General features: G+C 41.2%; 1 protein-coding gene across 1 annotated transcript in view; it reads right to left on the reverse strand.

Annotated features, from left to right (window-relative positions):
• Positions 1-25,276, reverse strand: part of OXSM (3-oxoacyl-ACP synthase, mitochondrial) — a 269,584-nt gene that overhangs the window by 14,722 nt on the left and 229,586 nt on the right. Inside the window, exon 2 of the mRNA XM_044064777.1 lies at positions 18,676-19,736. Within this exon, the coding sequence (XP_043920712.1) occupies positions 18,676-19,661 (986 nt within the window). The 5' untranslated portion in view covers positions 19,662-19,736. The remainder of the gene's footprint in view (positions 1-18,675; positions 19,737-25,276) is intronic.

The following is a 25,276-nucleotide window of genomic DNA, read 5'->3' on the forward strand; positions in this document are numbered from 1 at the left end:
GGAGGCAGAAGGAATGGATTCCTCTGCATCTGAATCCTCATAGGCTGATAAGGGCATGTCCTGATAATCAGAAAGGTCAGAGTTATCGGACTCCTGGTCTGTAGAATCTGAAGGCAACTGAATTCTTGGTCTCTCAGCAGGGGAAGGCTGGCTTCCCCTAATTAGCATTATAAGGTCTTCAGCCATTCTAAGCATTTGCTTTTGTGGCATGGGGGCCTGAGCATGCACTTTGGTCATCGGTTTTCTTGGCATAGTGCATACTCTGGGCTTAAGAAACTCAGTAGTTTGGGCTAAAAAAGAAGTCATCTGTTTGATTCGAACATTGGTAGGTCAGAAAACACCCTCAGAAGCCGATGCCTGCACAGCGGCTCTGGACCCATCCAAGATAGAGACATCCGCTGGTTCCATAGCCGAAGAAGCATCTTGCGACATACTGGACTCTGAATGGGTCTCGGCAGAGGCCTGCGAATCCACAGAAGCGGGCATCAGGGGCTGCAAAGGCACCTCACTGAGTACCGGCGGACTGGTAACTAGCTTAACGGAAGCAGCGTTGGCAGTTTTGGACCTATGCGGTCTGTCTCTGTCTTTATCCTTACATTTTTTCAGAAGTTCGGTAGTCGGATGGCTTACTGAAGCCATTTCAGAATACCAAGATCAAGAGCGAAAGAATTTAGCAACAAAAATAGCCTGACAACGAACAGTTCGGGCATTAAACAAGGCACAAACCGACAACAAGGAACGTCATGGGCTGGGCCTAAACAGGTGACGCAGTAAGAATGAAAATCTCTGTGAGGTATTTGCTTTCCACAGGCAAGACAATTGTTAACTTTTTCGGACATTGGTTAAAGCAAGAAAAAAGGATCCCCACCGGGATACTTAGCTTTAGAAGACTTCAGGTTTATCAACTTGAAAAATGAAAATTTCAGGTAGCGGCCAACGTGCACTTGTGAACTGCTTCTGCTTCGGGCTCCTCCTCGGCAAGAAAGACTGATGTAATGGTGTGGGCTGCCTGTTTTTATACCCCTGATGACCTGATGTCATGGAAGAAGCGACAGCATCCAACAAAGAACTACTAAAACACTGGTATTTGGGCCGACTGAGGGCTACCTGCAGGCAGATAACCCAAGTTTGATGACTGCAACAGTGAAACACAAAGAACATCTGTTAAAACTTGTTATTCTATGTAGTCAGAAGACCAGTACAGTCTTCACTGGGTCTCAGAGATGAATCTGCTTTCTTTTACCAAAGAAGTTAATCACATAAGTGGATTCCCTAGTTCTAAATTTTCCGAAGTCAATTTATGCTGATGTTTTCGAGGACAGGTTGGGCAAACTTCCAGTAGTGTATTCCATGAAGTTAGACCCAGAGGTCACTCCAGTAGTCAGACCAGCAAGAAGAGTTCCGATAGCTATGTAGAATAAAGTTAAGACTCCGCTAGACAAAATGGTACAGCAAGATGTAATCTGTCCAGTTACAGAACCAATCATCTATGGTAGCAGCTCACACAAAAGGCTCAGACGAAATCAGAATATGTATTGACCCAAGAGATTTGAACAAAGCATTGAAAAGAAGACCATATCATCCAATGCCACTGTTTTTTCAGTCTTGGATGCAGAGAGTTCCTTATGGCAAGTGATGCTTGATCGCAAATCCTCATTACTAGCCATTTTTGGTACTCTGTTTGGCAGACAAACATTTCTAAGGATGCCATTTGGAATAAATTCTGCAAGTGAAGTCTTTCAGTATGCAATGGAGCAATTTTTTTCTGGCTATCCTTGTGCCATAATAGTCTATGATTTATTGGTTGGAAGCAATGCTGAAGCAGAGCATAACAGAAACCTAAAGAAAGTTCTAGAGAGAGCATGAGACGTGAACTTGAAGCTCAATCCTCTATAAATTCAGACTCCCAGAAGTTACATATGTCGGTCATTTGTTTACCAGCACTGGCTTGAGACCAGATGACCAAGCAAGCAGCCATTCTTGAGATGTCAGCACCAGACAATGTTCAAGCTCTACGACATTTCTTAGGCATGGTCAGCTATGGGTTTATATCATAAAATCGAAAGAGCAAAATATCAAACGTCAGTACATCGAACTCCTAACCTCGAAACCTGATGACTTTGAAAGCTGAAGATATCGAAAACAGAAACCCCGGACGCTCATAGTTGGCCTTCCTAAAATACACACACCCTGACGTCACTGTGAAATGCTCCAGATGCATAATGTATGGTACAAACTACAGTTTGATAGCAGCATAACCAGTAAAATTGTACTATCCTACAAAGAACTCATACACATATTAGGATGTGTTTTGATTAAACACCTCAACACTATTACTATGTGTTGTAATTAAACACTATAAAATTAAGCCTTCCATGCCCGGTCCCTCTGCGCTTACCTGTGACTGAATAGCAACATAGCTGCCACTGCTTATCCTACTGCTCCCGGAGTACTACAGGCAAGATATGACTGTGAAAGGTCTCAGAACAGGTCAGAACCCTAATGGCCGACCATTGCTATTTGGAGGTTCCATTTGTGATGTGGCCGACCACTGCGATTCAGTTGTTCCTTTTTCAATCTTCTCAGCTTTCGACATTATCGGGTTTCGATGTTAGCAGTTCAATGTTCTGCCATTCAATATTTTGCTCTTTCGATCTTATGATATACACCCGTTCACTATTTAGGCAAGTTTAGAGCAGACTTCAGTGAGTTGACAGGACCTTTAAGACGGCCAACATGCAAAACTGTTGCATGGTCATGGTTAGAACAGCACCAGAAGGCATTTGAAGAGCTCAAGAAGAAAATTGTCACTCCATCTACATTAATATACTATGTTGTGAACAAACCAGTCACTCCTTCCTGTGATGCTTCAAAATTTGGTCTGGGTGCAGTTATACTTCAAGAGGGCAGACCAGTAGCCTATGCATCTAGAACACTTACCCAAACTGAGATGCAGTATGCTCAAATTGAGAAAGAACTTTTTGCAATAGTATTTGCATGTTCCAAGTTTCATGATTATATTTATGATTGAGCTAATCAAACTGAAACTGACCACCAACCTCTAGTTACTATTCTAAAGAAGCCTATGCATTCAGCTCCAGAAGATTACAAAGAATGATGCTCAAATTACAAAAGTACAACTTCAAAATGGTCTATATGAAAGGCAAACTACTCTGTCTGGCTGATACTTTATCCATATCATCCAGGAATACAACAGAACATCTTGACAGAGAGAATTTTGACTTTGATGTGATGGCAGTGCGTAATTTTTCTACCACTAGACTTGAGTTGAGAGATTACACTAAGACTGATCCAATTTTGCAAAGCTCATTCACTACCTTAATGTTGGGTGCCCGTCAAAGCAATCAAGTGTACCACCAGAAGTGCAAACCTATTTTCCCTACAGAGGTGAAATGTTGAAAGAAGATGGTATTATTTTCAAAGGTCCTAAAATTGTTGCTCCTGCTTCCTTACAACATGAGTACATCCAGATTTTGCATCATGGTCACCCAGGTTCCGCTTCCACTAAGAGGCGAGCGAGAGAATTAGTATTTTGGCCTTCATTACTAAAAGAATTTGATAAAGTACTTTCTTCTTGTTCAGTATGCAATAGTACTAGATCACACTTGCAAAGAGAACTGCTTCAGCTACATCCAGTTCCTGAACTACATTGGTCGACAGTAGCCACTGATATCTTCAAGTGGAACAATCAATACTACTTGGTATTGGTAGACTCTTATTCGAATTGGTTGAGATTGATCTACTACTGTTATTACTAAGCTGAAACATCATTTCTCAGTTGATGGTAGTCCGCACAAAGTTATTTCTGACAATGGTACTCAATTTACTAGTCAGTTGTTTCAGAAATTTGCAAGAGAATGGGACTTTGTACACATTACCAGCAGTCTCGAGTATCCTCAGTCGAATGGCTAGCTGAGCGAGCTGTGTGAAGTGTGAAACAACTACCTGAAAGGTCAAGACATGACAATTCAGATGTTTTCTTAAATCTACTTAACCTTAGGAACGTACCACGTGATGATGTTCTCGGATCTCCAGCTCAACAAATTCTTTCCAGACAAACAAGAACTACGCTACCTATTACTACCAATCTACTAAAGCCTAAAGCCAAGAATAATAAGACCTTCAAGGCTCAATTATTTAAGTGTTCTATCCAGAAGTCATTGTACAACAAGTCTAGCACACTTCTTACTCCAACGGTCAGACTTCAAACAGAAACAGGTTTCGACCATACAAGACAAGTTATTGGCAAATGTCCTAAACCGAGATCCTACCTTATAGACTCGGAAGGTGTGCAGTACAGGCGAAACTGTACACATCTGTTACCTGTACCAGAATCATCATCACAATATTGTTATAGTGACCGACTATAAATCTCAGAGTCAACCAAATCATTCCAGATGGTGTTCCTACCTCTGATTCCATTCCTGAAGAGATTCTAAGTAAATCAGAGATTGAACATTTTTCAGAGACAGTTGCAATAGTTAAGCCAAACTCCAAATTTAATGCCACACGTTATGGACGAGTATCCAAGTCCAGTGTGAAATATGTGGCAACATGGACTTAACTGTGTATATATGTATTATATCTTGTATAAATCCATGACTAAATTGTGATATCTGCATGCCAAAAAGTTTCATAACATTGCATGTTTTGTTTTCAAGAGGGAGGATGTACATCAGAGAGCACTTATGTGCTGTATCTTTAAGAAGCATGTCAAAGACTACGCATGCACGTATAAATGTTGAGCACGTGTCATTCCTACTGCCATTTTGAGAGTGCAGCCATAAAGTAAGCATGTATGACTACAGCAGTTAGTTTGTATGTTATTTAAGTTAGTCCGTAAACTTCTATTGTGATGTGTTTGTATAGAATAAAGCTGCTTGAACAGAACCTTTAAAGACTCTTCAATTGTTTCCAAAGTAAGAGAGTGACACTTACCAAACAAGTGTTGAAACAGATATGGAAAGTAAGATTGTAAGCAAAATGTTTGATCTGTGTATACACCTGTAGCTTTAGCCATGTTGGTTGACAAGGACGGTCCTCCTCAATACAGAGCTACTAGAACATTAGCCAACAACTTGAAAGACCAACAACAGTACAACTGCAGCAGCCAGCATTAGTAATCTGCAGAACACAAACAGATTCCAAGAGCAAAGGGCAGAGTGAGAAAATGCCCAAGGCCTACACAGAAGCAGTACAGCAAAAACTGTCCTTAAACCAGGAAAAGTTTCATCTGAATATATGATCAAATGCACAGAGAAAATGAAATGACTAAGTTGAGAAGGTAATAAAATCACTTTTTGAAATTTTTACCACAAACAATTTTGAAATAAGAAAGCATAGCCTGGGGTAATTTTTCTGATGCTTCTGCTTTGACACACAGCAAAAGAGGTCTGGTTGGAATGTCCTTTCAAAGACAATTATGGGTAAAAGCAGATAACCTACTAGCTTGGGAAAGTCTCACATGCAGACTACAAAGCAGAAGCTGCAAACCCTTAATGACATTAGTCCTGCTGTTGAACAGGATGAGCCCTTCTCTCTCTCATATTTGTAATCAAACACAAAAATATATTATTAGTAAAATGCAACTCATACCAGTTATGACAAGTGATGACTAGTAGCTTTAGAACACATTCAGGAATCAAAAAAGTCTCTAGGCCATGAGAACATTCTGTATTAATGTATAGGCTAGCTATACCCACAGTAGCCCAGACATTATTCTGACAAACAGCTGCGTCAAGGCCATGCATAAGCCTTGCAAAATTCTGAATACAAGACATCTAAATAAACAGCAAACCACGTGAGATGACTGCAAAGTTTTTCAACCTTTACCAAATACCCACTGCATCCAAATATTATGGGTCTTCCAATTTATTTATTTTATTTATTTATTTGACATTTGTTTACTGGGGTGGTCTGACTGGGTCTACAGAACCCATTTTCAGCAGACGTCCGGGGACAAAAGATTTACAGTACAATACAAATACAGCATAATCCAATAAAATAAAAATTACATTAGAAATACTATACAAAAAATAAGTTGAAAGAACAAACTGCTACAAGATTTTGCAATACATTACTACACATCTAGACTATTCTATACAGTTAAACACTACAGACAATAATAGTCACTCTCACCATACATGATGTAGACAGTGTCCAAAAAGTTAGTACCTAGGTAGTGCATTGTGTGACATTGACTGTAATAGTACAAGGAAAATAGAATGTTAGTTTCAGTTAGGAAAATAGCAGCCAGAAAGTTAGTGATGCAGATAGTGAGAGAGAGAGTTAAGAAGAGTAGAAGCAATAAAATCTGAACAGTAGCTTATGGATATAGTACAGAAGCAGAGAAGGAGTTAGAAGATCCTTAGGATCTTGCTGTCTGTGAGGGATTGAAACGTGACAGAAAGAGGAAGACTTGTGCATTAGACAGGCTTTATACAGGAACACAGCCATGTATTTTTGAGATGACTTTATAAAGAGGCTTTGAAATGGGTTAGGCCAGGCATAGACTTGGTAGCTAAAGGTAGTGAATTCCAAAGTATAGAGTCAGAGTATGAATACAGAGAGTGACCAGGTTTTCTTGTGGGTTTTGCGATAGTGAAGAGATTTTTGTCTTCCGATCGTAGGGATCGATTTGGTGTGTAAGGTGCGACTAGACTGGCCAGTGCAGGGCAGGCAGTAGGCTTGAAAATAAGGTTGTGCAAGGTGGATAGCTGAATAAAGGCAAGTTGGTTGGGGAGCTCAAGCCATTTTAATTCTAGGAGTGGTTTACAGTGGTGTGTGTGATATTTGGAGTTTGTGGCAAACTTTGTAGTAGCACTGTTCCAACTTACTTAGGGTAGAATTTTGTAAGTTAGTTAAGATAGGGGCACCATAAAGAAGGGAGGGAAGTAAAAATGTTTCTGCAAGGGTAGTTTTGGTTGCTGCAGTAAAGAAATGTTTGTTTCTATATCCCAGTTTTTGATGAGTTTTCTTTATATTTTGCTGTATATGGGGGTCAAATGAAAGTTTACGGTCAATGATTTAACACCTAGAAGTTTGGTTTCCTGCACTATTTCTATGACAGTGTTGTCAGATGCAAGGATGTTGAAATGATCAGTGCAGGCAAGGTGTTTTGGGATGAAAGAGTACTAGTTTTGTCTTCTTTGGATTAAGAAAGAGCTGGGCATTTCTTAGCCAGGATTCAACTGCAGTAAAGGACTGTTGAGTTTTTGAAAGCAGTTCTGGTAGTGATTGAGCAGTGCAGATTATGGTGGAATCATCAGCGTACTGAATGAGGGTCCCAGGCTGAGAGGCAGTGTGAAGGCTGTTTGTGAAAATGTTGAAGAGTAGGGGTCCTAGGATGGAGCCTTGGGGGACTCCAGTAGGGTTGTGGAGGAAGGGTGAGAGTTCTTTGGACCATTTCTCTGCTTGTTTACGATCCTTGAGGTAGCTCTGAAACCATTTTACTGTGTTATGTGAGAAGCCTAGGTTAGATAGTGTGTTCAAAAGTAAGGGGTGAAATACTGTGTCAAAGGCCTTGGAGAAGGAATACTGAGGCTGTATAGCATTCTGCATCTCTGGCCTTGTTCATGGTGTCTGTAAAAGATAATACGGCTGTAGCTGTGCTGTGGCTAGGTCGGAAGCCATGTTGGGTTTTGGTTAAAAGGCTGTTTTGCATTAGATACCGCATCACCTGCTGATGGATACATCTCTTGAGAATTTTGGATATGGGTGACAAGATGGATATAGGACGGAAATTGGATGGATCAAAAGAATTGACTCCTTTGTGGATGGGGGGTGATGTGAGATTGTTTCCATATGGTAGGTACTTCTGATTCGGATAAAAACCTATTTATAAGGATATGGATTGGGTAGGCCACTGAGTTAGCAGCCAGTCTGAGGTAGTATGGGGGGAGATCGTCAGCTGAAGTTTTAGTTTTTGTAGCAGTTGCTTAATGGTGTCAGTGGGTTTGGGCTGAAATGAGAATGGGGTTTGTATGACATTTTGTTGAGTAAGGGGGTTAGTTATAACAGGGTTAGAAGTAGTTGATGGCCCTGGGTTGGTGTCTGAATAGGTTGAAGGGTGGGGGTGGGGGGGCAGGATTAGGGGTGTTAGTTAATAGGTCCAAAACTGATTTGATGAAGTGCTTGTTAAAGTTTTCAGCTATTTGTGATGGAGGGGTATCTGGTGATGGGGTGTGAACTCCATTTCTTCCAGGGTTAAGTAGTGAAGACATGGAGTGCCAAAATTTACTGAGGTTGATTTTATGCTGGAGTTGAAGGTGGGAATAATATGACTTCTTATCTCTGTTGATTAGTTTTGCCACTTTGTTAAGCAGTGTTTTGAAATTAACAAGATTTTGTTCATTTTTGTCTTGTTTCCAGGATGACCAGGCTAGGTCCCTTTGCTTCATCAGGTGTTTACATTCCTTAGAGAGCCATGGTGCTGAGTTCTTTTTGATTCTTTTCATACGAATGGGAGCTGGTGTATTAAGTATGTGAAGGAAAGTGTTATTAAAGTATAGTACAGCAGCATTAAGGGGTAGTTGTTTAAGGGGTGTCCAGTCTATTTCATACGAATGGGAGCTGGTGTATTAAGTGTGTGAAGGAAGGTGTTATTAAAGTACAGTACAGCAGCATTAAGGGGTGTCCAGTCTATTTCATACGAATGGGAGCTGGTGTATTAAGTGTGTGAAGGAAGGTGTTATTAAAGTACAGTACAGCAGCATTAAGGGGTAGTTGTTTAAGGGGTGTCCAGTCTATTTCCTGTAGGAGATTGTTGAATTTATGCTGACAAAAGTTAGTCAAGTTCCTAACTGATTTTATAGTGTGTACTCTTAGTTGTTGGGAGTTTGTTCTAAGGGAATAAGCTGGTAAATAATCACTCAGGGAGTTAGACAGTGTACCAGAAGAGGGGTAATTGGCAGAATGGGATACTAGAATCCAGTCTAAGGTGGATTGGCAGGTAAGATCTATTTTGTATCTTGTCGGAGCATTAATAAGCTGAGAAAAAAACATACAGTTTTACACTATTTGTGGGGGAATCGGAAGCTATGGTTTACCAATCAATAATTACATCACCTAAGATTATTATTTCAATGTTTATTGTTTGGGATGTCCAGGATAAAATATTTTCCAGCCCTGGTATATTGTTACCTGGTGGGATATATATTACTATTATGCAAATTCTTTTTGATATAATGAGGTTCAAAAAGGAGATTAGTAAATCAACACTGGAAATAGAATGGTTATATTACTGGGTGCAGGGTGTGAAGTTGAGTGTAGAGGGATATAGAAGTGCTAGCCTCCCCCTCCCCCTTTTTTTTTTTAGATACATCTCTTCTGGCTATTGCAAAGTTTGGAGGTATTTTTCTGAGTCTTTTACACTGGGGTATAGCCATGTTTCGGTAAGGGCTAGTATATCAGGTTTATTTTGATCAATCCAGGCATGCAGTGGGGCTATTTTATTACATATACTTCTACGGTTCAGCACAAGTATGTTTACATTTTTGAGGTTAGTCTTTTGGTTAGGATTAGAGAGTGGGCCAGGGTTAGGATGTATGTCTCCCATTTCAGTAGGTAGGTAATGAGGAAGGAGTACCATGGGAAGTGTTTTTTTATTCCTAGGTGATGATACTGGTATCAAGTGTGGTTTTGTAGGAGCTGAGGAGGCCAATTTGTGGCTTGAATAATATGGGAGGGTATAGGGGAAAAGCTGAGAGGAGATATGTGAGAAGCTGTGTTGTTTATTGGGGTGATGGTTGGAGGAGGTTGTTGTGTACTGATGTGTGGGGGTAAGCGAGGATACAGCTGTAGTGAGGTTGAGAATTAAAAGTAAAGAAGCTAGGCAGGTTAGGAGGAGCATGTCAACTGTGATAGCGGGTTTAACAATAGTAAAAGTGGTAATTATGTATTAGAATGTAATATCAGGGGCAGGTAAGGAGGAGCATGCCAACTGTGACAGTGGGTTTAACAATAGTAAAAGTGGTGATTATGTGTTAGAACGTAATATCAGGGGCAGGTAAGGAGGAGCATGCCAACTGTGACAGTGGGTTTAACAATAGTAAAAGTGGTAATTATGTATTAGAATATAATATCAGGGGCAGGTAAGGAGGAGCATGTCAACTGTGATAGTGGGTTTAACAATAGAAAAAGTGGTAATTATGTATTAGAATATAATATCAGGGGCAGGTAAGGAGGAGCATGTCAACTGTGATAGTGGGTTTAACAATAGTAAAAGTGGTAATTATGTATTAGAATGTAATATCAGGGGCAGGTGAGGAGGAGCATGCCAACTGTGATAGTGGGTTTAGCAATAGTAAAAGTGGTAATTATGTGTTAGAATGTAATATCAGGGGTAGGTTAGGAGGAGCATGTCAACTGTGATAGTGGGTTTAGCAATAGTAAAAGTGGTAATTATGTGTTACAATGTAATATCAGGGGCAGGTAAGGAGGAGCATGCCAACTGTGATAGTGGGTTTAACAATAGTAAAAGTGGTAATTATGTGTTAGAATGTAATATCAGGGGCAGGTTAGGAGGAGCATGTCAACTGTGATAGTGGGTTTAACAATAGTAAAAGTGGTATTTATGTGTTAGAATGTAATTATCAGTTATAAACAGAGATTTTATCATCTAGTGATATGTATGCAGCTGAAGGTAAGATTGGAAAGGTTTTGACTTCAGGGTGGGTTTGACAATGTGGTTAGGTGTTTTGCCCTGTGGTTTGTGATAAGGAGGGGTGGGGGAGATGTGACTGGTTAGTAGTACAATTATGGCACAATGTTAGTTTATGTGTATAATAGAAGAGAAAGTGGTAAGCCTGGAGTTCATGTAAGACAGTTTGAGGTGGTGATAGTATTGTGATGGTAAAATAGAGTAAGATGCAAAGAATTATAGTGGGGGGATGAGAATTCAAGCTGATGGATGTAAGGGGAAGCAGATAAGTTTGGTTAAATAAAAGTAGGTAAGGTGTGAATGAAATGTGGGTGTGGACAAGGTAGAGTTGTATATAATTGGATCAGAGGAATGAGTGTGAGTGGTTTGCTTGGGATAGGGTGGGTTATGGGGGAAGGGCAGGGGAGCGGAGTGAGCAAAGCAAATTGTGCGGGAAGAAACCCTGCAGATGGTTTACCACCATAAACAATCAGTGAGATAGAATGTTCCTGAATACAAAGACAAGGTGACTGAACTCTAAAAACTTAACCGGAGTCACAGCATCTAATTTTATAGTTATGGGCTTTTCAATGTCTTTTCCAGGGATCTATTACACTGGTAAGAGTAAAATATGCTGATGTGTTAATATAGATTCACCTTCAGCAGTAAAAGGTCTGTAAAGATGGGGATATCCTTCCAGCAGATTCACCACTACAAGAAGAACACACTAGTGCATGACTTACAAATTAAATTATTAGTCTGATACTAGACTCAAACTCAGTGTATTTTTCCCTTGTGAACTCTTGCAACTGCAAGTGAACTTCAGCTGTGCACGTTCTTTAGGTAGTAGGCTGTTTCACTTCTTGTAGAGTGAAGCAGCTGGATGGAGTTGGGACAAGGGGTAGTGAGGTCACTAGTCATTACAGTTTTTATGCATTTCAGGTAAAAAAATAGAACAAGTAGAAACAATAGCATTCTCAACATCTAAATATCTCTGTTTATTACAGATGTTACAAATAGCTTTCACTCTTATCCAAAAGAGTGTACTGTTTAAAACTAACTAAATACTTTTCTATTTTCCCATAAGAGGATACATCAAAAAAGGAGCTCAGAGCACATTTCATACACTGGTTTACATTAAAAACCAAAGGATTTCCATCCTTATTTGCTGGTTTGATTATGAAACTATCTGTTTTAGATTTAAAACTGTTGCAGAGTTGGTTGTTAATCAATATTTAATATACTGTTAAAAAACTGAATAATAGCAAGGCTGGAGAATCCTATACATTTGCATACTGCAAAATGCTAAATGTAGCTTAAGTACAGTCTTTGCAAGGCAAACTTCTTAGTTCAACAGTATCAAATCTAACTGACGACACTCAAAAGTATGTTGCACTAGGCAGTTTATTTATAGGTGTAATGATCAGCATTTCTGTCTTACTTTTCTTAGCTCACCAATTTGATTCCTGACCGGTGTGCCTTCTGTGCAGAGCCTACAATCTTCCCTGCATCTGCGTGGAGTTTTTCCAAGTGTTCTGCCTTCCTCCCACATCCTAAAGACCCTCTAAACAGACCACACGTAGGAAGGTAGGTAAGTGTGCATGTGTGTATGCACGTGAGCATGTGTGGAGAGGTATCTCCTGCAGGAATGGTTATCTGCCTTCAGCATGTTGCATGTCAGGACAGACTATACAACCCTAAACAGAATAAGGCAAATAGTGGAATACAAATGGATTTGTTCTTATTTCCCCAAAGACTCAACTAAGGTTAAAGAAAAAGAAGTTATGTCTCACAATAACATTCCATCTATATTGTTGATCCTTGTTCAGTCATTACGCATGGGTATTGGTTCTGAGCTTGGAACCGAGCCGGCCATTTTCCAAGCTCGCGTCAGCTTCAAACTCTCGAGCTAAACTCTTACCCACAATCCCCCTCTCTCTGTTACCTCAGATTGAGTTTGCAAGTTAAAGAAGGTAGAGGCTACCTCTGGTCAAATAACCTAAGAGAACTGGATGGTGAGATCCACTAGAAACCACAGGAGGGGGAAGGAGGGAGGGTCATAATGACTGAACGAGGATCAACAATACAGCTGGAACATTATGGTAAGACGTAACTTCTTTATCTGATATTGTTAATCCTCATTCATTCCTTACGCATGGGACAGAGTCCCCAGCTACCTGTATTCCTGGGAAGCTCTCATGGAAGGACATTCCTGAGCACCATAGAACCGAAAGATGCTCTTCCCCTGGAGGCGAAATTCAATTTGTAATCATTGATGAAGGTATGAGGCGTAGCCCAAGTTGCAGCTGCACAGATGTCATGTAAAGAAGCTCTGGCATGGAAGGCAGCAGAAGTTGCCACCGACCTTGTTGAATGAGCTTTCATGGTAGTAGGCAACGAGATATTACGTTGTGTGTAAATAAAGGTCACACAGTCCTTCAACCATCTCGCTAATGTGACCTTAGCAACAGCAGATCCTAACCTAGATCCAGAAAAGGCCAAAAATAACTGGTCAGATTTACGAAAGGGTATAGTCCTGTTTAAGTAAAAACGGATTAGCTGCGTATATCTAGGGTATGTAGGCAATACTCTCCTCTGTTTGAATGGTTGGGAAAGAAAACTGGCAATTCAATGGCTTAATTAATGGACATTTCAGAGATCACTTTAGGCAGAAATGACGGATTAGTTCTCAGAGACACTCTATCTCTATGAAAAATCAAGAATAGTCTCTTGATACATAAAGCTTGAGGTTCAGAAATACGTCTGGCAGAAGTAATAGCGACCAAAAACAAGGTTTTCCATGACAAATACTTGAGGTCACAAGAAGAGGCTGGTTCGAAAGGTGGCATTGTCAGAGCTTGTAGAACTAATGATAAATCCCATGGTTGAATAGGTTCTCTAAAAGGTGGCTTCAGATGATTCACACCTTTTATGACGGTCTTGCACAACTTATGGGACATAAGAGAGGAATCTTGGACACCCTCATGAAAATTAGAAATTGGGTTGCTGGGGGGAAAAGGGGCGAGACCATTGTGACAGATTGTGTGTCATCCACCAATTTAAATCCTGTTTGCACCTGTGGGTTACTCGAATCAAGGCTGAAAGAGGATGCTGAAAAGGATACCATTGGGTGAGCAGTAGCCATTGTAGAAGCCTCATGTGAAACCTGGCCAGGGGAACAATGGTGATGGAGGCTGCCATGGAACCCAACAGCTGTAGAACAAAGTGAGCAGTGGATTTTTCCTTTGTAATGATTGGAATTAGTTGTTGCTTTATCCTTAAAATTCCGTGCTCTGGAATAGCAGCTTTGCAGTTTTTTGTGTCCAAGACAGCCCCTATGAATTCTGTCGACTAAGATGGGGTGAGATTGGATTTCTGCCAGTTTATGGTTATGCCTAGCCTTTGAGCAGCGAGGAGAGAGATTGCCAGGGCTTTTTCCAGTAGATGTCTGGTGGAGCGGAAATGAGCCAGTCGTCTAGGTATGGAAACACCTGGAATCCTTGAAGTTGCAAGTGAGCTGTGACAACTGCCATGCACTTTGTGAACACTCTGGGGGCTGTAGAGAGTCCGAAGGGCAGTACTCTGAACTGATAGTGACTGGCTCCCACATGGAAGCGTAGAAATCCTTGATGGCCTGTCCACCTTTATGTGGTAGTACACATCTTGAAGATCTACAGAGTACATCCAATCATCGTTTTCCAAAAGAGGGAGGATAGACTGTATAGTGACGATCCGGAATTTTTGTACTCTCACAAACTTGTTCAATACACTGAGATCCAAAATTGGTCTCCAGTCCCTGGTTTTCTTTGGCACCAAAAATAGTCTTGAGTAGAATCTGGATCCTATCTGGTCTGGAGGGACTATTTGGATGACTCTCTTTCTTAGCAGCTTTTCTATCTCTAGTGCTGCTTCTTCCCATTGACTGGGTGGAACATCGGGAAGATTTTTTGATGGGATAAAGATCGAAGGGGATATGATAACCTCGGGTTATGATCCTTTGTACCAAAGAATCGGTGGTGATGGTTAGCCAGGCAGAAGAGTACAAGGAGAAACGTCCCCCAACCACCTCCAGAGGAAAGGTGTTAGGCCGCTCTTCAGGAACACTGGTAGGATTGACCAGGGAAAGAATCTCTGGAACCCTGGTTATGCAGTCCCCCTCTGCCCTGAAAGGAGCGTCTTCCCTGCGAGTTTCCCTCTCTGCCTCTGGGGGAGAACTCGGCCTGTGTGTCACGGAAAGGACCCTGAGATTTCTTGAACCATATCTTCCCACTCTTTTGGTTTCGGGAGAAAGCACATTGAGGGGAAGAATAACGGACACCTATGGCAGAAAGGGTCTTACCGTCTTGTTCACATCTGGCCATTGTGCTTTTAATTTTGAGCCCAAACAGTGAGGAGGGCTCAATGGGGGCATTAAGAAAGGAAGACTTAAAAGGTTCCGCAAAGTTGCACAGGCGCATCCAGGCGTGTCGTCTCAAGACGGCAGCTGAACCCGCCACTCTAGCTGCTCCTTCTGATGCGTGAGATATCAATCACATAGAGGAGCTACATATAGACTCAATGGTGGCCAGCTGAGAGGCCATTTTGTCATGGACCTCATCAGACACTGCACCAGCCAAGGTTTCAGAGAGCTCAGAAACTAGATCCCTTTGAAGCCTGGCAAAATATGCCATATAATTCAGGGACCTGATAACAAAGGTCGCTGAAGCAAAAGTGGGCTTTCCTATTCTGTCTAGGGTCCGGGACTCTCTGTTAGGCGGATGAACAGTCTGGCTTTCTTCTTCTGCCAGATCCTTTTTTGTTGTGGCCGCTACCACAAAAGCATCTACAGGAAGACCTTTGGACCAATGGGGATCTGAAGCAGGAGGGGACAAGATCTTATCTGGCCTCCAGGGAATAGCTTCAACAGTATCAGGGGCCTTCCAAGCATGGTGCACGATGAACTTGACAAGTTTATTGGCAGGTGGAGTAACCCAGGAGGTAGGGGGCCAGGCATGAAAGGCCTGCAGGAACACAAATTCCTCAGGGGTTGATTAGATGGCTGCCAGTCACACCTCTCTGTTTCAGGATTTCAAGGATGTCGCCAAAGGATACCTCAGAGGGTGACCGAGGGGATCCTTCCCCCTCATCAAAATCTGTGTCTTCAGTGAGGGACTCCTCTGTGGAGTCCATGTGCTTCCTCTTACACGAACTTTTTCTGTGGACCTCCTCAGCGGGAGAAGCTGGGGAAGACAACGGAAAAGGGGATTCCTGAGGGAATATGTCCTGAGGCCCTTGCACCCGATGTCCGCTAGGTGCGACTTGTGAAATCAGTGTACCAGAGGAGGGCGGAGGTATAGACAGTCCGGTATCACCAGCAGCAGCGAAAGCCTTCTCCACCAGTTGGAAGGCTGGTCCACCTGGAGAGGAGTGTATGTCTAGGATGGGGGGTACTTCTCCCCTAAGTGGCTCAGCCTGCCGACTTGGAGTCCCTGGATGGCCGTGGAGCAGCAAGCTATGTGTGTCACAGCTGACATCCTGGGTCATAGCAAAACTTTCCTGCCACAAAGGCAACTGCGGTTCCTTAGTGAGATCCATAAAGGGAACCGCAGAAGGGGAAGACTGTACTATATCCATGGACTTCAAAGGCAATGAAGGAGGAGAAGAAGAAGGTGTCTTTGGAGATGGGTGATCACCTCCCAAGGAAGGATAGTTCCTGGGGGGTGGAATACCTCTGGCCAAGAATGCCTGGTCCACAAAACGCAACACATCATGTTCAGAAAGACTTCTAGTGGACGTCACAGAGACTGAGGGAGAAACAGGCCTGTCCACAAAAGGGGCAGACTCGGTTCCCATCTCATCTGACCGCATCAAGGACAACGGTGCTGAGAAAGACTGAACTACTGTAGTCTGCACCGAAGAAGTCAGTCATCGGTGCCGATGTCATTGTCTGCACCGACACAGGGATCGGTGCCGAAGTGGTTGTCAGTGCCGAAGCTGGACCCGACAAGACTGGAGTCAACACTAAAGGCTTCGGTTACGAGGAAGATCTCGGAGCTGACGCAGTCAAGGTCTGCGCCAACTGAACGGTCGGTGCCAATACAGTGGTAATGGTCTGAACCGAGGAGCCCCTCGGTGCCAATATGTAGAAGGCTGCAGGAGAGGACGGAGCCAAAATCACTAATGGAGCCGAAGGCCTCGGTGCCAAAGGTCTGGGCACCGAAAGCACTGGGGCTGACAGAGAGCTCTGGAGCTGAAATTTTAGCCTTTTTAGATTGTGGTTGGTGAGAGTCCCCAGCCAGGGATGAAGGCAAGGATTTAGCCTTAGTAGAAACATCCATTTTCTTATGGGCTTTAGGAGGTGTTGAGACCTCCGACCCAGAAATAGCCTCTGAAAAGGGAGATTTTAGAAGTCCCTTCAGTATCAGCTTGTTTTTCCTTTCTAACAAAGTTCTATTAGAAAAGTTTTCACATATAGTACAAGGTGGTTCAACAAATAAATGGGAAGCTCCCAAACAATAAACACATAAAGAGTGTGCATCAGAAGTAGGCAGTTTGTGTCCACAATCAGAACACCGCTTAAACCCCAGACTACCCTTTTTATCTGCCATATTAACAAATAGAAAAATACCAACATTGGTACAAGTGAGCACCCAAAGGTATGAAAGGGAAAGGGATTACCAATGATGGTAAGGAGAAAATTACCTTGCGGTAAAAAGGGTAAGTAAAGGACAGAAAAAACCTGAGGAAATTATGAACGCTAGATGCGATACGGCAAGAGACAATAAAATATCAACTTTTCTGACAGAAAAGTAATTTGGAAAGCAAAAAAAACAACAATTGACTGTACTTAGCTCAAGAGAAGTAGCTTGACACGACCGGATGGCAACACGGAAAACGAAATCTGAGGTAACAGGGAGAGGGGGATTGTGGGTAAGAGCTTAGCTCGAGAGTTTGAAGCTGACGCGAGCTTGGAAAATGGCCAGCTCGGTTCCGAGCTTGGAACCGATACCCATGTGTAAGGAATGAATGAGGATTAACAATATCAGATCCAAAAGTATGGTTCCTTGGCTCACCTATGCAACACATACTTGAAACTTTTGCAAATTATTTATGGCTGACTGCTGGAGTAGTTAAAAATAAATGATTTAATACACTTCCTGATTCTGGTAAACAAGTAAGACCAAGTGACTTTTTTAATGTTTTACTGTATCTTCTTCTAAGTATACATTTCAGATACATTCTATGTGAAATCCATTAGCCAGGAGGGATTCTTTTTAATTTCCTACATCATGGTTATTGAACTAATTCCACATTTCCAGGTAAACAATGAAATCTATAGGACCCACACATCAGGGATACAAGTGTTTTATGGTAGGTAGTTAATAAATGAACCTTGAGGAGTGCTTACAACAGCAACTCAAACAGGCACCAGAATGAAGTGAATCCCATTTTGATAAACCTGAATGGTACCTTAGAGACCTTAAATTAGTCAGTTACATTGTATGGGTATGAGTGTTGTCATCTTTCACAGATCCTCTGCAACAAAGCTCAAACAGGTTAGGTTAGAAAGAGTTACGAGCCAATTAAGAACTGGCAGCATTTAAAATCAATAACCATTCACTCAAGGCAAATGAGGTGGGCCCAATCAGCTTCAAGGGTTGGAAAGATAAAGCTGTTTTCAAATGTTAAAATGAATAACTGCAGGTAATCATAAAATGAAGTCCAATTTGGGTTTCTACAGTTCTGTCTGCTTGTGTTTTTACAGCTACAGGAAAAAATACAGAAAGTTCATAGGAACTTGTAAATGAAAATACAGAAATTATATCTGAAGGTGCTTCTTCCAGGAGATATTCAATTATATGTTGATTATCAAATTAAAGTTTGAAACAATAAATATACTACAAACCATTAACACAAGATGTGACTTAAACCTGCATGTACCTGAAAGCTCCTTGACCACTAGGACTTGATGCAGTTTGAAACAATAAATATACTACAAACCATTAACACAAGATGCGACTTAAACCTATGTGTACCTGAAAGCTCCTTGACCATTAGGACTTGATGCAGTTATATGATGAGCATCACCAGACAATCCATAGCCGAGGATCTCTGCGTAGATCCTGGCACCTCTTGTCATAGCATGACTGTATTCTTCTAGCACTAGCACAGCTGCACCCTCTCCCATTACAAACCCATCTCTTTCAGGGTGGAAGGGCCGTGAGGCTAGTTTAGGAGTTGAGTTAAAGTTTGTACTAAGGGCACGAGCTCTGGCAAATCCAGCAAGGGCCAAAGGGCTGATGCAGGCTTCAGTTCCTCCAGCAAGCATCACATCTGCATGACCATGGGCAATAAATTTAAAAGCATCGCCAACAGCATGAGCTCCTGTAGCACAAGCAGTCGACACTGAATGGTTGGGTCCCTTTAGCTGATACCTTATGCTAATATGTCCTGCTGCCATGTTGACCAAAATTCTTGGGACAAAGAAAGGACTGACTTTATTGTAGCCTCTAGATTTCAACGTGGAGGCAGTCTCAGCAATATCATCAAGTGGAACCATTCCCATCCCAACAGCCACTCCTGCAGCTAAGCTATCAGTCTCACACTGTGGAAACCATTTTGAGTCTTTCAGTGCAAGATCTGCAGCTCCAATGGCCATAACCGTAGCAAGTGACATGTATTTTTCCTCAGATTTCGACACAAAGGTTCCTTTTTTAAATTCTCCCTCCTTGTCCCCTCTAGGGACACAGGCAGCTATTTTACATGGTATATTATTATAATCATCGCCTTCAAGAAGAACGATGCCACTTTCTCCTTGGATAACACGATTCCATACATACTGAGACCCAACACCAAGTGGAGATACTAATCCAATTCCTGTGACAACCACCTGTCTCTGAGAGTTTGAAAGTTGTGAAGTACTAAATTCATTTTTGTTCAACTTCATGCAGAGAGGGTGTATTTTCTTATCAAAATTCAAGCGGATCAGTTTAAAAAAGCTTCTCTCCCAGCACTGCAACATGACAACTGCTTTTCCATCCAGATAAAAGAGAAACTCCTTAAATGACAGAAGTTCTCTTAAGAACAGCAAGAAAGTCTGAAAACAAAAAACAATTTGTGGTGAGCAATTTTTTTTCAACCAGGCTATAAAACTGTTTATTATTTTTCACTAAAATGTTGCAGATGACTACAAAAATGCGGTTTTGGTATTATAGTAACCTAAATCAATTAAGCTTTACAGATTTTTTAAAATCGGTTTGTGAAAGGCCAAGTTACATAGTACGTTACAGTAAAAAGATTTGTTAACAGTGCATAAAACAGTTTAGAGTACATTTCTAAACAAAGTGTTTTCTCTAGCTACAAGAGCAATAAGCAGTTCTCATCATGGAACTTATTACTCAAATTATATGCATTAACCTTAAAAAAAACAAACAAACCCCCTAATGACCATATACAACATTCTCTGGCCTACCTTTAAATCTATTGTCCATTTCTGGATCTAGGAGTTAAGAAAGTGCTTCTTATGCAATGTTCACACTGCAAGCAATTTTCTGCAAACACAAAATGCACTTTTTGTTGCAATTCTTGCACTATAAAAAAGATTCACTAACAAGAAAACATACTAAAGTCTTTAGTACTGCCAAAATCCATACAGTGCATTTATTATTTAGTTTTTTTATTTTCAGATGGTTAGTCTATTTCAGGAGAGACCTGCGGCGGCATTCATTAAAACTGGGCATAATTTGATCAGTACACTGGGAGAAATTTCAATACACTTTAACCCATTCAGCAGCCTCTGGTAAATCTTTGGTGACCGGTTATTAGTTAGAAAACTGTGATGGCAAGAAACAGTGAAGACGTTACCAGACGTTCAGATGGTTGTGACAGAAATTTAAGGAAAACAGTACACTCAATGAGATGCTGCAGTTTTTTTTTTTAAATATAAGGCAATGAGTTGCAGTTGAACATAAGGATGAACAAAGTTCTCAGACTGTAGCTGGAATACTAGAAAAGGCGTTGACCTCGTAGTTTAACAAACTAGAAGAAAATTACAAGAAAACACTGAAGTGTCTTAAACAAAAATTATGTACTCACCATAACGATGCATCTGTGTTGTCCATTTTCATTCTTCAACTGATGGGTCTCAGATCTGGCTCGGCCGCTTTACTAGATTCACAGAATCAATTCTCGAGCTTCTCCCTTACCCATTATGCCCCAGTAACCCAATATACCCAAGATAAAGTCTGCTGCCCCTAGTGGCAATAGTTTACTTTATACAGAAACAACTGAGAAAAAACAGCAGAAATAAAACAGGAGCACAAACAAGGGATGGTAGGTTTAAGTATTCTCCAGGAAGGAAAGAAAGGGGGTTAGGAGGGTAGGAAGTTGAAGAATGAAAATGGACAACACAGATACATCGTTACAGTGAGTACAAAACTTTTGCATCCGATGTTGTCATTTTCATTTATTCCTCAATTGATGGGATGGAGTCCCCAGCGAAATGAACCTAAGGTGGTCCTCATGGAAAGATATTTTGGAGTACTGCAGAGTCAAAAGCAGCTCTGTTCTTAGAAATCAAATCCAATTTGTAATAAAGTGGCAGCTGCACAAATGTAATCTATCGATATATTCTTAACCAAAAGAAGCTTACAAGGTAGCCATAGACCTCTTTGAATGTGCTCTTGGTGGCTTAGGTAAAGACAACCTTCTCTGTTTACAGACAAAGGATATGCAATCATTTAACCATTTGGCTAAAGTCACTTTGCAAACTGCCATGCTCAATCTGTTATGAGAAAAGGATACAAACAATTGGTCAGAGTTTATGAAATCTTTGGTTTGATGAAGGTGAAAACAAAGATGTCTGTGCACATCCAAGAGATGCAGTATGTATTCACCTTTACGGGAAATTTTTGGGAAAAAATGGGAGGTTAATGAAATGATTAATGTTAGACTCATAAGCTACCTTAGGTAAAAAGGATTGGTTAATATGTAAAAGACACCCTTATCCTTATATAAAAGATCAAGTATGGAGACTTGGAACAAAGGACCTGGAGTTCAGATACTCAACTAGCTGATGTAATGGCAACTAGGAAAGAGGTCTGTCTTCCAGGGCAAAAATTTAAGGTCCGAGTTGGCTGAAGGTTAACTATGAAGTAAGATAATTAAATCCATGGAGGAGTAGGGTCTTTGAATGGGGTCGTAAGTAAAAAGGTGCCTTTCAGAAAGGTTTTGTTCAACTTAGAAGAAGCCGAAGAAGCATAATTTTCATTAGAATGAAAATTAGAAATTGCGGCCAGCTGGACTTTAACATAGAGAAACTAGCCACCTTTTTGAACAGGGATGCTAAAAATCTAGGACTGCAGAGATTCAGGCAGAAAAAAGATCCAAATCTCTCTGAAGGACCCAAACAGAAAATCTCTTTCATTTACTATTGTAACCCTATGCTGAATCAGGGAGGAAAGCCTGAACTATCTAGCCATCACTGGCCCATTATGTCCAGATGGGCTATCCCTGTCGATGAGACAGGAGATCTGAACTGGGGTCCAGTATTAAGGGCGGATACAGAAGATGAGGCCACAAAAATGGAAACCAGATTTGACAAGGCCAAAAATGTGCAATGAGGATAACTGTCTGTAGTCTTCAACCGGGAACTTGGAGGGAGGAATCAAAGAGATCACAACATGACTGGCCCCATCCACGGGAAATTCTCTCCACCACTCATGAGCCATCAGAATGGACCTGCTTAGTTTGTCTGCAAGCACACTGGTTTTCTTGGTATGTGTGTTGCAATGAGAAAGTGACTAGAAGGGATTACCAATTGGCGCACACTCATTGCCTTGCGACAAAGACAATAAGATCTGATTCCCCTCCTGTTTGTTGATGTACCACATCACAGACATACTGTCTGACTGGACTGCAATCTTCTCAGAGGAGAGAGCATCTTGAAAGGCCTGCAATGTTAGAGGGATGGCTATAAATTTCCAGGATACTGATATGTGAAGGTGTTTCTTGCAAACTTGTGTAATCCTCACTGCAGTGTACAAGGGCTGTTGAAGAATAGATCACTGAACTGAGAGTCCACTGTTGAATCCACATATAAAATCTGGCCAACAGGATTAGAGTTATCATTGCTGCCATGGACCCTAAGGCTTGCAAGGCTAATCACGCTGGAGGAGAGGAATGTGACATCACCTCCCTTACCTGACATCTGAGGGTTTGTACTCTTGTTGCTGGAAGAGACGCTATCTGACAGTAGACAAATTTCTTGTGTACATCAGAATTGGGAACATTATGCTCACAGGAAATTTATTTTTTAAAACCAATGGGTTTATTTACCATTTTAAGGAGGTAAGAGAAAGGAGAGGTTTCAGTTTAGCAAAAGACTTAATATAACTGCAGGACAGAAAGTACCAAAAATGGTACAAAGAAATACCCTCTGGAGCGTAGGAAAGGAAAAATAATGAGAAAGAAAACAAAGGTACCAAAAATTGTACTTAGTAAAGTACTCACTAAAAGGGTAAGAAAAATAACTGACTGATGGACAGAACACAAAAAAACTGGTCATAAAGTAATGGAGAGAGTGAAAGAAAAAATTATATGTAATTTAAAAGAAGAAAACTTACAACCTTATAATACTGAACCAGAAAGCTCAAGAGGAGGAGATCCCTGTTTGAGCCATATGGCAGCAAATGAGATCAGAGTTATATTGGGTTAGTGGAGAATTTTAAGGGAGGAACTCGAGAGCTGGACCCGTAAATCTTGCAAAGTTGCAGAGCCAGATCTGAGGTTGGGTCAGAGACCAATCAGTTGAGGAATGAATGAAAATGACATCAGATCAACGGGATTTTGAATAATAAACAGGAAGAAAATGCAGTTGCACTTTTGAAGATGAAGGTAATGGGGGACATGCCAAGCAAACAGAATGCAAAGAAATATATTTACTGAGATTTCAGTTTATTCAAAAGGACCCACAGCCAATAAAATGTAAATTATCAAGCGTTCTAATGCTGGCTCATTTCTTCTCTGAATCGACATCTGACATTAGCCTTGCAACTAAAGTATGTAAAAAAATTGAGAGAAAAAAAATACAGGGCAGTTTGAAACCAATTAATAATTTCTAAAGTCATTTAGTAACAAAAGGACAACAGCTAATTACACTTGTCATGGTTTCATTGTAAACAACTGCATTCCAAACAACCCATGTTTGACTATCTGCATGGATGCTGGGGGGGATGGTGTAGCTAAGCTTGCTGCACTGGTGATACATGCAAGACTGCAGTATCACACAGTGCAAGAAGCATAGCATGCCCAGCATATGTAGTGCTGAGATACAGAATCAGGAGGCCGCACATGCACAGCAACCTGCTTACACCTCCTAAGAATCCACAATAGTGGAGCATGCAAGCTGCCAAGGGTAGTAGGGATAGGACAGGACACAGGACTAGTAGACTGGCCAAATCCTCCACACCTGACTCTCCCCATTCACTGGGAAATAAATAGGAGTATCTCCCTGACGGAGGAGCAATTGGGGTCCAGCTGTGTGCAGGACGGGGGAGCCATTGTCGGATCATGTGGACCTACAAAAACAACAAAAAAAGTTAATTGCACTTAAATATGTGAACTGGAAACGCTATTAAATTTTAGCAGAATTTCAGAAACACGCTAAAATAATATCTAATCTATGAAAAACAGACATGTGGATGATTGGTGGTACTACGAAATGGGACTATGTAAGGAAATAAATTACTTGCTTTCAATAAGAATCAATGCTTTAAATATTCTTGCCAATAAAATATTTTTTATGATTCCATTTGTGTACACAATGTACAAGGCATATGTTCTGACTGTGGGATAATGCAGCATAACAAAGAAAACTATGTTTAGTTGCAGCTGTGATCCAGCAAAATAATCTGCCTAATGATACAGAACATCAAGAAAGTATTTGCATGGAAATGGATGAGGAGGAAAGAGAATTTATGCCAGCAGTGACATTTCCCTCAGCACAGGATAGTGGAATGGAATGCAAAGCTGTAGGCACATGGGACGAAACTGACTACAGATAAGACAGTTGTAATGGCAACAAACTGGGGAAGTCAGAAGAAGCTGAGAACTGAGACAGGAAAATAGTGGAACAGGTTAAAACTTCAAGTACCTGGGGGGGGGGGGTGGTATAGGAGAAACAAAGACTGAATGAGGAGATCAAAACTAGAATCAGAGGGGCTGCAGCCAACTGCTACAGAGTATCAGGTGTTGTATATGACAAAAGAATGCCAAAGAAGCTGAAAAATAAGGTATACAAAACAGTGGTATGATGAGTCTACTATATAGTACAAAAGACCTGGGCAGTATAGGCACAGCAGTTCAGGCAGCTAGAAATGATGTAGAAGAAGTGCTTGAGATGGGTAGTAGGATGCACACTGTGCAACAGACGAAAAAATGAGGACATAAGAGCAGAAGCCAAAATAGCTTCAATTGCAGAAAAGGTAAAAGACAACAGATTATTGAAATTCAGGCACATGTGCAGAAAAGCAGAAGTTAATCTAGTGAAGATGATTTGGGACAGACAGGAAGAATGCAAGAAGAAACAAGGGTGCCCAGCAAAGATGTGGATGGATTGTGCGGCAGAAGACCTGTAAC

The sequence above is a fragment of the Protopterus annectens genome, chromosome 3.part0, assembly GCF_019279795.1.
Source record: "Protopterus annectens isolate FY-2018-M chromosome 3.part0, PAN1.0, whole genome shotgun sequence".
NCBI lineage: Eukaryota > Metazoa > Chordata > Ceratodontiformes > Protopteridae > Protopterus > Protopterus annectens.